The sequence below is a fragment of the Eublepharis macularius genome, chromosome 3, assembly GCF_028583425.1.
Source record: "Eublepharis macularius isolate TG4126 chromosome 3, MPM_Emac_v1.0, whole genome shotgun sequence".
In the NCBI taxonomy this organism is placed as follows: Eukaryota; Metazoa; Chordata; class Lepidosauria; order Squamata; family Eublepharidae; genus Eublepharis; species Eublepharis macularius.
In genome coordinates, this window is record NC_072792.1 from 189,353,643 (window position 1) to 189,367,993 (window position 14,351).

The following is a 14,351-nucleotide window of genomic DNA, read 5'->3' on the forward strand; positions in this document are numbered from 1 at the left end:
TGTGCGTTAGGCGGGGTTATGCAAACTCGCCCCAAGGGTGCCTGGGTGCCTAGACTATGTGGCCTCCAGGTGTCCCTTGCTCGGTGGCGGGTTGTACTTATTTTGCGGGCTGAGAGCTATCGGTCCGGCTTGGCCTGGCCTTGCCGTTTGTTTTGTTAGAGAGCGGTTCTCGGTGACCATAAGGGCTACTGCTAACGAAGACCTTCATCTAATTTTTCTGAAATTATTTTTAAGTAGGTGTGGTTAGGGTTGAAGGTATGTTTTATGATGGTTTGCTTTGCTTTGCCTTTTTCCCTCTGCTTTTTTGCAGAACCTCATCTATGTATTTCAGCAGACCATATTTTTTCCTAGGAACAATTTTTGGAGGGACTCCCTCGGGAGGCCCCAATTTTCTGGTTAAAAGAAAGAAAAACACACAAAGCAAAGCACACGGGCGTGGGGTGATTTCGGGTTGCCCTCACTTGGAAGGCCTGGCATGGCTTCATTATAACTTCAATATGTCTCCCCCCCCTGGCATGGCTTCATTATATAGCAACTCACCATGACGATTTCTATACTAAAGCAACAAAGGTTTGATCTAGAGGAACACAGGGTATCTCCGGCCCAGGGTGAAGGGATATCTGGCGAACTACTGGGCGGAGAGGGATGGGGCTGTTTTTCCCCCAAGGGTCCCAACTATGGGGCCCGCCTATGAAGGTTGAAGAACAGAACTGAAAAAAACTCTTAACACTTATATACTCTGATTTTTTCTATACTAAAGCAACAAAGGTTTGATCTAGAGGAACACAGGGTATCTCCGGCCCAGGGTGAAGGGATATCTGGCGAACTACTGGGCGGAGAGGGATGGGGCTGGCGGCTGCTCCCCCAGAATCATACACCGGCGGGGGTGTTTGGAGCGGCTTCCCTTTCCATTCCTTCAGTTGGGAAGCGTGGAAGTATTTGAGCCAAGTTCCTCCTGTCTTTCTCTGAATGGCTACCTGGTAGACTGCTGGGGAGATCCTTTTTGTAATCGGGACGGGGCCTTGCCATTTGGCTGCTAGCGAGTGGGCCTTCTGTGAGAACTTCCTATATAAAACGAGCTGTCCTTCCTCCCACTGTCTTGGGTTCCTGACCCATCCTAGCTTGCGGTCCATGTCTTTCTGTGCTACACCTAACTTCTGGGCCACTTGCATGTGGATGGCGTGTACTGACGAGATTAGGTCCTGAACCCATGCATCATTGATTACTACGGGCTGCATGTCGGAAGGGAGCTGCGTGTCTAGCCAGAAGGCTTCTGGGAGCTGCATTTTCCGTCCTGTCATGACCATATGGGGCGTAAGTCCGTGAACTGCGTTGGTGCCCCTGATGGCCATTAGAATGATGGGGAGTTTTTCATCCCAGTCTCTCCCGGAGGAGCGAACCACCTTCCGGAGAGCCTCCTTGAGGGTCCGATTGGTTCTTTCTATGGCGCCGGAGGCCTGAGGGTGGCCGGCTATGTGAAAGCGCTGTTGAATGCCTAGCGCCTTACAAAGCTCCTGGGTGACTTCTCCAATGAAGTGTGAGCCCAAATCTGAATCCATGACTCTTACAGTGCCCCATCGTGAAAATACATTATTAAACAGAAGTTTGGCTGTGGTGGCTGCGGTGTTGTGCTTACATGGGAACGCTTCGACCCATTTACTGAAGGGATCTATGACAGAGAGACAGTAGCGATTGCCGCGGGGTGTTGGGGGAAGGGGACCGATAAAGTCAATCTGTATGCGAGCCCAGGGCCCATCAATTCTCTGATGCTGGAGGGGAGCTCTGGGTCCGGTGGGGTCTGCATTGACCATAGCGCAGGACAGACAGTTGTCTACCCATTGCGCTACTTCGGTGCGCATGCCAGGCCACCATCCGACCTCTCTTACCCTCTCCAGAGTCAGATCCTTGCCTCGGTGTCCCTGCTTGTGGACAAACTGAATCAGGTCGGCCCTGACTTCTAGCGGTACCACCCAGTGGCGTTCGCCATCCGCACCTACTGCCCATACTACACCTTCTTCTTCTTCCTTAATGGCTAGCCTTCCTGTCTGGTCTCCTCCTGCGGCTAGAAGGCTAGCTACTTCGGGGTCGGATGCTTGCAGCTGGGCCAGGTCCAGTGTGCATGCTGGCTCCCTAGCCTGATCACGGGCCCGTGCCCGGGTAGTAACAGGATGGAGGGGGAAGCCTGGGGCTGGTTCTGGCAAAAGGGCGCTCTCAGCGGCGGCGGCTTTAGCGGCCAGGTCTGCCTGGTCATTCCAATATGCGGTCTCCGAGTTGGACTTTTGGTGCCCCTTAACGTGGGTCACTTGTGTGGGACCCGTGCGGGACTGGAAGAGCACGGCCGCGTGCTGCCATAGCTGGAGGTGGGCTACGGGTTTCCCGTCGCTAGCTCTCCATCCTTGGTTCTGCCACACCGGGAGCCAGACCGTGGCGGCTTTGGCCGTCCAATCCGAGTCTGTGTAAATGGCAAGGGGGCTCTCTGGGGGCTCAAATTCAAGCACCGCCAGAAGCGCTTGCACCTCAGCCGCTTGGCTGGAATGGGGGTGGGCTGGTCCCTTGAGGGTGAACGCATCGCTCACTCGCACTGCGCCATAGCCTGTCCGAGGGGAGCCACCGACATGAAAGGAGGAGCCGTCGCAGAACCAGCACGTGAAGCCGTTCAGCCGGGCTTCCTCTAGCGGGACCCCCCAAGTGACTGGCCAGACAACATGCGGTGGCGGATCTAGAGGGCACTCATTCTCGGTCCCGGTTACCAAAAGGCCATATGGGGCGGGTGGCTCGGTAGCTTCCTTCTTGAATTCTACGCCACAATTGACTAGGGCCAAGGTCCATTGCGCTATGCGGGCGTTCGATACCTGCCCGTCCTGGATCTTGCCCGAGAGTATGTACTTAAGGGGCGTGTGGGTCGTTTGCACGATGGTGCGGGAGCCTCCTATAATAAATTCCCAATGGGTCAGGCTCCAAACTAGGGCAAGGCAAGTCTTCTCACATGGGCTGAACTTGGTTTCTACCGGAGTTAGATTGCGAGAGGCATAGGCTACTACTCGTGCGGCTCCTGCCTGCTGCTGAGTGAGCGTGGCTCCTATGCTTTTGTCGGAAACGGCTAACTGAATGTAGAATGGCTGGGCAACGTCTGGGTGAGCTAATGCCGGAGCTGCGGCCAGGCTGTGTTTAAGTTTGGCTAGGGCTTTCTGCTGGTCAGGTCCCCATTCCTAAGGGGTGTTCTTCCTAAGGAGAGCATAGAGGGGGCGAGCCTTATCTGCAAAGGACTCGATGAAGTCCCGGGAGAAGTTAAAGGTCCCTAGGAGAGCTCTGAGAGAGGGGACGTCGGTGGGGACAGGCAGCTTGGAAATGACCTCCATTCGCTGGGCGTCCGGGGTGCGACCCTCAGGTCCCAGGGTCAGACCCAGGTACTTGACACTGGTCTGAACCAATTGGGCCTTTTCCCTGCTGGCCTTGAATCCCGTCTCGCGGAGAAGCTCTAGGACTTCCCGGGTGACTTGGTGGGCTAATTCCTCCGTGGGGGCGTGGACCAGGATGTCATCCACATAGCTCAGGACGTGGGGCCTCGAGGAAGGTTGGAGGCGCTCCCACATCTGGACCACGTGGGCGTGACATATACTGGGGCTGGAGTGAAATCCCTGGGGTGTCCGTTTGAATGCGTATTGCTGGCCGCGGAAAGTGAACGCGAATTTATACCAGCAAGACTCATGCAACTGGATGGAATGGAAAGCATTGGCCAGGTCTATGACCGAGTAGAACCGGGATCCAGCAGCAATGGCCGTCAAGATCTCGTTGTATTTAGCCACGAACGGGGCAACTGGAGGGGTGGTGGCGTTTAGGGCGCAGAAGTCGACCGTCATTCTCCAGGTCACTCCATCTGCTTTCAGGACCGGCCACAACGGGGCGTTGCAGATGGACTGCATCGGGAGTATGACGTCCCACTTAAGGAGTCCTTCTATTGTCTTAGCTATCCCTGCCTCGGCTTCGGCGGGGTATTTGTACTGCTTCTGGGGAGGGGGATCTTTCCCTTCGATTAGGATGCAAGCGCCCTTAACTTTCCCGCACTCGGCCTTGTCGGTTACCCAAACCTCGGGGAAATCCTGAACCCAGGGGTCTTCTGCGATGGGGGCGAGAGGCAGGGGGGCCTTGAGGGCGGCGCACCGGTGGACGGCATTGACAAAGTCTGGGCCTCCTGGAATGCGCCAAAGGAGCCCATTCGCTAAGTAAATCGTCAGTCCCTCAGCTCTGAAAAACAGCATGCCCAAAAGTCCATCGTCCTCTCCCTGGTTCGCGCATGCCGAAATCCGGGTGGCCATGTTCCCAACTGTGAGGGGGATGTCCTGCCAGACCGAGGATTCCTGCATGCCGCCTCCGAAACCGGCGAGCTGCATGGTAGTAGGGGTCTGGGTTCCCTTTGTGACTAAGGTGGGCCGGAGTATATTAAGTGATGCTCCGGTATCTATAAGGAGGGTGGCAGGCTTCTTCTTTTCCCCGGGAGTCCCGATCCCTGCCTTCACTGTCGGTCTCCCCCATGTGTCCGGCTTTAGCCTGGCGACTATGCCCACGGAGGGAGACTGGGACTCGGGGCGACCCTAGTCTGACCCTGCGGCCTGGCCAGTGGAGGTGGCGCTTCCCCGGAAGGGGTTATTGGAGCTCGAGTGCTCCCGAACGGCTGCTATCGGGGTGTCCGAGAAGGGGGGCTCAGGCGGCAAGGGGGTGCCGTTGGGAGTGCCGGAGGCTGCTGCTGGTCTTCCCAGTCCATGATCGCCTTCATCAGAGTAGACGTGGGCTTCCCGTGGAATAGCTCCATGTCTGCTCCGAGCTTTTTGAGGTGCATCCAAAGTTCCCAACGGAGGGGGTCCTTGGACTGGGGCGCGCCGCCGTGGTCCAAGTAGCCCTCGTGGTTGCCCTGAGATACTCCCCATGCGTTAGACTGATCTGGAGGGGGATAGACCTGGTGGTTGTACGGGTGCGATGCCTGAGAGTGGGAGGGTGTCCAGGGCGCATCTTGCGTCCGGGGCTCGTGGGGCCCCTGCTGGGAGGAAGAGCCGTAGCTCGGGGTGGGCGCGAAGGAGACTCCCGAATGGTAGTCCCTCGGGTCTCTTCCTCGGTTGAAACTGCTGCTCCTTCCCCGCAGGATCCATCCCTGCGACTCCGGGTACAAGTTGCATCCTTGTGATCGGTACTGGGAGTGGGGGCCGTTATTGGCGTAGGTTACGGTATTTATTGGCTCGCTCTCCTTCCTACGTGGGGCTGGGGACTTCACATGGCGGATCGCTCCGGTTTCTTGCAACAGGCCAGCAATGCTTCTGATGCGAGCTTCCAGTTCTCCCCATGTGATGCTCCCGGGTTCTACTCCTGCTAGGGCTAGGTGGGTAGTGCTATTAAGTCCATCTATGACTGCCCTTCTGAACTCTAGCTCGTCAAAGTCGGGTATGTCACTGGTATCTAAATCCACTTCATCAGCTAGCTCCGCAAGGAGCTGCTTCCTGGCCAAGTATGCTTCTGGGTCCTCTCCGGGTTTTTGAGACTCTGCAATGTACAGGGCCTTTAAACTCTTGGTGGGCCAGAGGAATGCGCACAACTCTTTAATGGCCCCATACTGGCTGCGGGTGGCTAGCCTTCGGTTAAAAACATAAGTGTTGAGGGCTGAGACTATTTCGGGGCTGGCGGGCCAGCTGGGCCACATTGGAGCCACTAGCGGAGGGCTGGGAGGTGGTCACGTGGGTGAACCACTGGATGGCTGTGTCTCGGTTTAGGGGTCCCATGCGGTCTGCTATGGCTTGGAGCTTGTCGGGCCTCCAATTGCGGGTCTCTTTCACAATTCGATCTGTTTTCCTGCCATCTTCGTCTGTGGAGACGATTTCTTTAGTGGCTACTGGATGGAGGAGCTGCGGGGTTTCTTCGGGCTGGGGTGAGTGAGATGCCCAGCTATCGGTGCTATCTTCTGGGAGGGCCAAGAGGGCTGTGGGATGCACGGCTGAAATTACTGCCTGCCGCATCCCCAGGTGCTGCTTTAGGGCCTCTAGCTCCCTCTTACAAGCGGAGTGGTCCGCTGCGGTTACCTTCGCAACTTTCTGCTCTGCCATGAACTGGGCAGCATGAGTTAACTTTGCAATTTTCTCCTGGCCTTCAATCACAGCGTGCTCGGCCATCTCGGCACGAGCGGTGGCCACTTCAGCCTTGTGCTGAGCGTCTTGGAGAGCAGCAGCTAGTCCCTGCTTCTCCAGCATGAAATTAACACGCTCGGAACGCCACTCGGCTGCTTTTTCCTCATACTCTTTCTTTTCCTTCTTTAGCTTCTCTATCTCCTGTTCCTGTTCTTCCTGAGCTGCCTGTAGCTTATTAATTAGGGACACACTGTCCTGGAGGGTGGTGAAAAGGGCCCAGGCTCCATATCTGTCCTTCTTGCTAGACCTAGGTTTCTCCTTGTCACAGAAATCCTGGGAGGCACTCCTAACTATCTAGAGCAGGTCGGGTCCCTTGAAGGAACCGGCTTCCCAAGGGCAATCTCCCTTCTTAACTAACCATTTCTCTAGGCGGGGCACGGTGGGGGTTGCCCGGTACATTTTTATCTTGCGTTTGGGGCTGATCCGAAGGCAATTAAACCGCGGATCAGTGTTACTAAGGTTGGGGTGGTAGGAGCTTTTAAAAGCTGTCCTCTCTATGGGCCGTCTAGGGGATATGTTCCCTCGGGTCCTCAAGGCGTTTTAAAAGAATTACACAAAGGATTTTACTGGGTTCTACAAAGCTTACTTTAGCGGGGGTGTTTAAGGGTCCTACTTTTTAGGTTCACAAGGGTATTTTAAGGGTCCTACACTTGGTTCTTCTCCACCGGGGGAGAAGTGAAGTTCCTATCCCCGCTTCAAGCCTGCCTACAGGCCACGGGACCGGGAAAAGTCCGGACTAGCAGCGGTACTGCCCGGTTTACTGGCTCAGAAGGTGCTCTCAAGCTTCTCTAAGCCCAAGAATCAAAACTGTCAATGCTTCCAAGCCTCTGCTCAGAAGCCAAAGCTCAGGGGTCTCCCAAGCCTGTACTCAGAAAACCAGAAATGCTCCCAAGCCTCTGCTCAGAAGCGAAAATGCTCTCAAGCTCTCTGCCCAAGAACTACACTGAAAAAGTCCCCAGGCCTCGTGCTCAGAGACAAACGGTTAAACTGTCTCCAAGCCTAGACCAAAAGACTAAAGCGCTCAAGGACTGCCTCTGCACGTCCCCAAGCAAAAGTGCCCAGGAGTAAAACCACAATACTCCCAAGCAGGAAGGCGCTCAAGAGTTCAAATAACTCCCAAGCAAAAGCGCTCAAGACTTCTACTAAGTCCCAAGCGAGGTGCGCTCAAGAGTCCTACTAACTCTCAAGCACGGTGCGCCCAAGAGTGTACCTTAAAACTCTTAAGCACGGTGCGGCCGGCTGCCGCGGGGCTTCAGGAACCTGACTGTAGATTCCCAAAGCTAACTGAACGAATGGACTAACGATCCCTTCACGTTTCCTCCGGAGCGGGGATTGAAGCCTAAGTGCTGGCAGGAACGGGGTTTGGACGGGCTTAGGAGAGACGGGGGAGGGCTTAAGATAACTCTTTTTTTTTTTTAAGTAGACCCAGTGCCAATTCTTTTCAATGTATCTACCCCATTTCTTCCTTCATGGGTACTTAAAGTGGTTTCTGTAGAATAACAAAAGTACTTACTTTACTTACTTACTTACGTCTGTCCAGGGCTCATTTCGAGGGGGAACATGCTGGAACACAGTCAGGTGGCCCCACCCACCTCTCGGCCATTTTGGGCCTGTTTCGGGCTGGATTGGGGCCCAAATGGCCCGGATCAGGCCTCTGACGGGTGGTGGATCACTCTCCGGCTCAGCAGCAGCCCAATCCTGACCATTTTGGGCCACTTTTCAGCCATTTTCAGCCCCTTTTGCCATTTTGGGCCTAATTTTGGCCCTGAATGGTCAGGATTGGATCCAAAAGAGCCAGGATAGGTGAGGTCGGGGCGTGTGGCATATGCAAATCAGTTGTGTTAATGACACGCTTCCAATGATGTCAAGGGGTGTGGCATATGCTAATGGGTGATGCTAATGAGTTCCTCCAGCTCTTTTTCTATGAAGTGACCCCTGCTTATGTCTTTTATAGGTTGCCTTTCTCACTGAGACTCCAGGCAGATTACATTTCCATAAACCATGCCATAGGGTGAATAAACATAAGTTTACAAAGACCGAGCATTAGCAGGAATCCAACACAGAGTAGAAGAAATTCTGAAACAGAACATAAGCAATTCTAGGGCTGACAATAGACACCGTAGAAGTACCCAGTAGGATCATACTTGAAGCACAGGTAGCACCTAGGAGCATACACTTAAAGCAACTGATAGGATTTGAGGCAACACGGTGGTGAAGTCTATGGTCCCTAACTCGTTAGTGAAGCATTTGACAGACACACAAAACAGATACCGTTGACCTCTTATCGCTGGGGCTAATCCAAGATCTAGGGGGCAGGCTCACTGCAGGCCAGAGGCCCCGGACTGAGAGCCAAACTACAAGTGACGCCTGACACAGGTTGGACACTTGTCAGCTTCCCTCAAGTTTTGATGGGAAATGTAGGCATCCTGGTCTTGCAGCTGTAATGGAGAGCCAAGCTGTAAAACCAGGGCGCCTACATTTCCCATCAAAACTTGAGGGAAGCTGACAAGTGTCCAACCTGTGTAAGGCGTCACTTGTAGTCTGGCTCTGAGAGCGCTTGGCTCTCGCCCTTCCACCTGCACCAAGCCCTTGTGCCTAAGGGGAAACCCTGCGCCAGAGGAGAAAGAGAAACCCAGCCCGGAGCTCGTTCAGCCAGCAAAGAGATGCTCCTGTCCTTCCTTTCCCACTCATTTGTCCTCACAACAGTCCTAGAAGGAAGGTCCACCTGGGAGGAAGTGGCTTGCCAGAGGCCACTAAATGGAGTTTGTGATTGAAGGAGGATTTGAATCTGGATCGCTCCATCCAGGCCTGACGTTCTGTCCGCATAGCTCTCTTCCATCCCCTTGCTTCTGGTGCACAAGGGGGATGAGAGTCTCTTGGCCTGTTGATCTGAGCCCAGCGGGGTCCTAACAAACATTCTCACCTCTTCCCCAGCTGCTTCTGGCTCAGGACAGAGAAGAGGGGGGCAGCCCAGTCATCCGCTTCCTCAACCCCCCAGAGACTTTGGCGCAGCAGGGCTACCTCCTCCGTGTCTTCTATCGATGCAAGGGGAAGCAGGTAGTGAACGTCCAGGTCTTGGCTTCTTCCGCTGCGAAGCTGCACGTACCTGGGTTCAAGAGGCGGTGGGCACGCAGTCTCAGAGCCAGGGCCCAAACGAAGGAGGTCAAGCTGGACTTGCCGGACTGGCTGCTCTACAGACAGGACGACATCATCAAGCATGCCATTGCCATCCGGGACCTGGAGCTGAGAGCCTGGATCAGCGACGACCGGAGGGCAAGGGGAGGAGTGCCACAGCCGAGCGTGCCGTACGAGGAAGGGGCTGCCAGAACCTCTCGCCCTCTGCAGCGTGCGTCCCTGCTCAGGAGGCCCTTCAAAGCTCACCCTCGGTGCCTCACTGGGACCAGTAGATCCTCTGGGACATGTGGCGAGTAAGGGGCCTCAAGTGCAGAGCCCCGCTAGGTGAGAGGCCTGGGGCTTGGAAGGGGCTAGGGCTTAACAACAATGACAACATCCGGCAACTTAACACTCGCTCAGAGAGTTTTACAAAATGTGTCATTATTATCCCCACAACAATCACCCTGTGAGTTGAGTGGCGCTGAGACAGCCAGTTTGGTGTCGTGGTTAAGAGAGTGGAACTCTATTCTGGAGAACAGGGTTTGATTTCCCGCTCCTCTGCTTGAAGCCAGCTGGGTGGCCTTGGGTCAGTCACAGCTCTCTCAGAGCTCTCTCAGCCTCACCCCCTCACAGGATGTTTGTTGTTGTGGGGATAATAATGACACACTTTGTAAACCGCTCTGAGTGGGTGTTAAGTCATCTTGAAGGGTGGTATATAAATCACATTTTATTATTATTATTAGAGCTCCAAGAAGCTGTGACTGACCTAAGGTTACAAAGCTCTCTTCAAGCAGAGGAGTGGGGAATCAAACCCGGCTCTCCAGCTTAGAGTCCTGCTGCTCTTAACCACGACACCAAACTGGTTTACATGTAGGAGGCTTCCCTACGCGCCCAGACAGCTGAGATGAAGCTCCGGCTTCTTCTCCAGTCACTACAATTCAAAGTGCAGACTCGTGCAGCTCCAGTTTGCCGCAGGGCCACGGAGGGAAGGGAGAGGGGGCTTAACCTTTGAACCCCCAGTTGGCTTCTCTGTTTGGAATGGGCTCACCCCTCTCTGCTATGAGCATTTTAAAGGAAAAGAGAGATTTACAAAGCAGGTTAGCCTGGTTGGACGAGCAAAACTGAGTGGCAATTGAAGGGTTAAGCTCCCTCAGGCTCCTCTGCACTGCCCCGAGGCAAGCTGAGGCTGGGCTTTGCATTTTAGGGATGGAAGCAGTGCTGAGATCTTCCTCTCCTGTCTGTGAGCCCTTTAAGACTCGGTCTTTGCAAATGTGAAACTGACATTGACCTGAATGGGTGTTTCTCTTCTCGAATCTTTCCTCTGTATATAAGGCAGCAAGAAGCACAGCTGCACTTTTTAAGAGACGGCCTTAGATTGAAGCTGGTGCCTCTTGGATCGCCACCCGGCACACCCAATGTTGAGTTCTCTTGACAGAACTGGGATTTGGGTGTGATTCTGAAGACAGTTTTCTCCCCGCTTCTGCAGATGCTGAGCCTTTGTTGGCCTTTGTTTATGCCTCCAGTGGAGAGAAATTTGCGGTTCTGAAACAGCTGGAACCTTTCAAGGACAAAGTCCTGGAGAAAAGGAGGCAGGAACACATCACTTTGCCCAGGTAAAGAGTCTGGGGGCTGACAATCCACCAGATTTCTGAGGGGGGGAGTCTAACAAGGCCTTGTCCCTCAATAGGCAGTCCATTGACTCTTTCCAGTCTTCAGTGTTCTTACGCCTTTCTCTGCAGCTTGCAGTTGCTTCTGACACCACAACTGCAAATTTCCTTATGATTTGTGTTTAAAGTGCCATCAAGTCACAGCTGACTTATGGCAACCCCTTGTGGCGTGTTACCAGAACTGCTCTTTATTAAATGGGGAAATTAGCTTTAGCAGTCTGGAACTAAAAATAAGCGCGGATCATAACCTATGTTTACGGAGGTCCCGATTCCAGACACTCAAGTGACAAAGAGGCAGACTACAAAATAGGTTCAAACACGTGTATTTTGCTAATAATGTGGCGTAAGCCTGAACTTGCACATACACACAAGAGCATACAAGAACTAGGAATACAGAGTATGACATACAGAGACTTTCGCATTAGCAGGATCCCAATGATGGTGGGGAATACTCACTTTCCTGAAGCGAAGCAGAGACACGACAGCAAGATGGCCAAATGCCCGCACTGGAGCCACAGAGAGACAGCAAGGGGTCTGGATAGGATGGCACGCGCCGGGACAGGATGGGAATGGCACGAACAACGTGTGGTCTGAGAGGCCGGCTTAAATACCCTAGGATGTACCCTGGGGCCGGTGCTATACTTGGTGTTTCTCACAGATTAAAACAAAGACTTTAATGATCCACTGAATGGTTTGGATGGGCCACTTTAGGAATCTGATCAAGTTATAATGACACCTCAGGAAGGGGGAACAAAGGAGGGAGGGGGAAGCCCAAGTGTGCTGGAAGGATGTTCCAGCGGACAGGGCTTGTCCTGATGTCATCAGCTTCTGGAATGCGGAGGTTTCTTTGAGATGCATTCTCTAAGTGCTTGGGATGGTCAGCACTTAGTTCCTTCTCCGGGGCGGCTCCTAAGATATGCAGAGCGGGGCGAGGTTCCCTCGCTGCAGACGTGGTGTGCCCGCTTCTCCGAAACGGCTTCTCAAAGCAAGCTTCTTCTCTCGGTCTTCTGGCTGCCTGGGAACATGGACGCCGGCTGGGCAAGGCTGGGGCTGGATAGCAGGCTTCCTGGTAGCGAGGGCAAGCTCGGCAACCGGCCCGCGGGAGGCTCCAGGTGGGAACTAGCCAGGGGGCGCCTGGCCAGGCTCGCTGGAGGTTTCCGCGGCTGGTGCCCGGCTGCTAGCAGCGGCTTGGGCCCGAATGAGGCAGGCTTCCATGGAGGCAGGGGGAACAGCATGTAAAACACAGTCCATAGCAGGGAACAGGCACGGTCCGTGGCAGATGGCAAGGCGGGCACGGGGCACACGTGTAGCAAAGTCCAAACACTCCCACTGGGAGGCACAGATACAGGTCCAGGCAGGGCTGCCCAGAAAGAGAGTCCTTTTGTGCCGTAATCCAGGCATGGCTGCAGGTAACTGACACAGTCTATGGCAGCAGCAAAGTGACTAACAAACAGGCAGGAAACTGACACGTGTATTTAGGATGCACACGTGTGGTACAGTCCCTCCCACACATAATATAACGAGCTCGGGGGGTCGGATCCACTGCTCTTCACAACCGCGGAAGATGGTGCGATCCGTGGGGAAGGTTATATTGTTCTGCTGCACAACCTTGCAGACCATCATTTCGTCTTCGGCTAGGGCATTGATGCATCTCCAGTGGGGGTAGGGCATTAATTTGGACGGGCGTCCCCCTATTAGGGTGCCGGTCAGCACGAGCAAACACAGAGTAGCCAGGTGCCTCATCTCCTGGCCTTTCCTTTCCTTTTTGCAGTAAGAATTTCCTGGGGAGACCTGCAGGTACAAATACAGGTCCCCTGAGTTTGTTGCAACACATAAAATAAATGAAGCGGAGGAAAAGGGAAGGCGTCTTTCTGCCAGCACTGTTTATTAGTTGGGGCTCGAACGAGGAGGCCCAGGGCACTAAGCGGGCCTTCCAGCTTGTTACCCTGGAGAACTCCTGTGCGGGAGCTCCTTTCTATAGCATGTATATTTCAGGGGGAACGTCCTTACGTTGAGCGAAAATCGGCTGTGCGTTAGGCGGGGTTATGCAAACTCGCCCCAAGGGTGCCTGGGTGCCTAGACTATGTGGCCTCCAGGTGTCCCTTGCTCGGTGGCGGGTTGTACTTATTTTGCGGGCTGAGAGCTATCGGTCCGGCTTGGCCTGGCCTTGCCGTTTGTTTTGTTAGAGAGCGGTTCTCGGTGACCATAAGGGCTACTGCTAACGGAGACCTTCATCTAATTTTTCTGAAATTATTTTTAAGTAGGTGTGGTTAGGGTTGAAGGTATGTTTTATGATGGTTTGCTTTGCTTTGCCTTTTTCCCTCTGCTTTTTTGCAGAACCTCATCTATGTATTTCAGCAGACCATATTTTTTCCTAGGAACAATTTTTGGAGGGACTCCCTCGGGAGGCCCCAATTTTCTGGTTAAAAGAAAGAAAAACACACAAAGCAAAGCACACGGGCGTGGGGTGATTTCGGGTTGCCCTCACTTGGAAGGCCTGGCATGGCTTCATTATAACTTCAATATGTCTCCCCCCCTTCTTTTCCCTTATATGGTACGGGCAAGGGAAAAGACTACATAAAACGGGGTGGGCGGGCGGGCGGGCGGAAAGGGCCGAAGGGGAGCCAAGGGCGCTCGGCGGCGTTTATCGAAAAGCGGCGAAGGCGGCGGAAATCTTCCGGCGCCACTGGGTCTGGGTTGCTCAGGGGTCATCTTGGCGCGGGGGCTTCTGGCTATGTAAATGAGGCACGCTGCCATCTGTGCGTAGCGAACGCACCTCAATAACACATTCCAGAGGGCACATATTTACAAAATACTGACGGGTCTTTTATCCTTGCACTAAAGTGTACTAGATGGCGGCGCCGTATAGCAACTCACCATGACGAATAAGAACATTGGTAAAAGAGGGGTGGCGAACCTAGTGGGGGAATTTTCTCAAGGGGAGGCACGGCCTTCAAAGCCACAGCCGACCGCTATGCAAATGCATGGGTCTGGCAGGTGAGACCCCGAATCTACATAGATGCGGGATCTGCACCAGCACGGCGCGGGTGAAACATTTTCAAACAACGGGATCACCTTATTTGGTGGTCCCAATATTGGAAATGCTACAATCACCTTTGGGCTAAAGCCTCTCGAAATACTTTGACACCAGGCAATTCTCTTTAGCCTGTGTAATTTTTTCCCGAACATGCGGCTTAAAAATCCTATTAAGAATCACTTTTGCTGGTGGTCTTCTTTGGCTTTGGCTGCCGTTTTCCCCCCCAAGGGTCCCAACTATGGGGCCCGCCTATGAAGGTTGAAGAACAGAACTGAAAAAAACTCTTAACACTTATACACTCTGATTTTTTCTATACTATAGCAACAAAGGTTTGATCTAGAGGAACACAGGGTATCTCTGGGC

At 53.7% G+C, this 14,351-nt stretch overlaps 1 protein-coding gene across 1 annotated transcript in view; it reads right to left on the minus strand.

The window, feature by feature from the left end:
* LOC129326438 (protein sel-1 homolog 3-like) overlaps positions 1 to 3,923 on the minus strand; it is a 17,865-nt gene extending 13,942 nt beyond the window's left edge. The window contains exons 1-3 of the mRNA XM_054974597.1: positions 3,750 to 3,923; positions 3,429 to 3,593; positions 1,968 to 2,402 (exon numbers count right to left, since the gene is read on the minus strand). Coding sequence (XP_054830572.1) covers positions 1,968 to 2,402; positions 3,429 to 3,593; positions 3,750 to 3,923 — 774 coding nt within the window. The remainder of the gene's footprint in view (positions 1 to 1,967; positions 2,403 to 3,428; positions 3,594 to 3,749) is intronic.
* Positions 3,924 to 14,351: the final 10,428 nt, after the last annotated feature.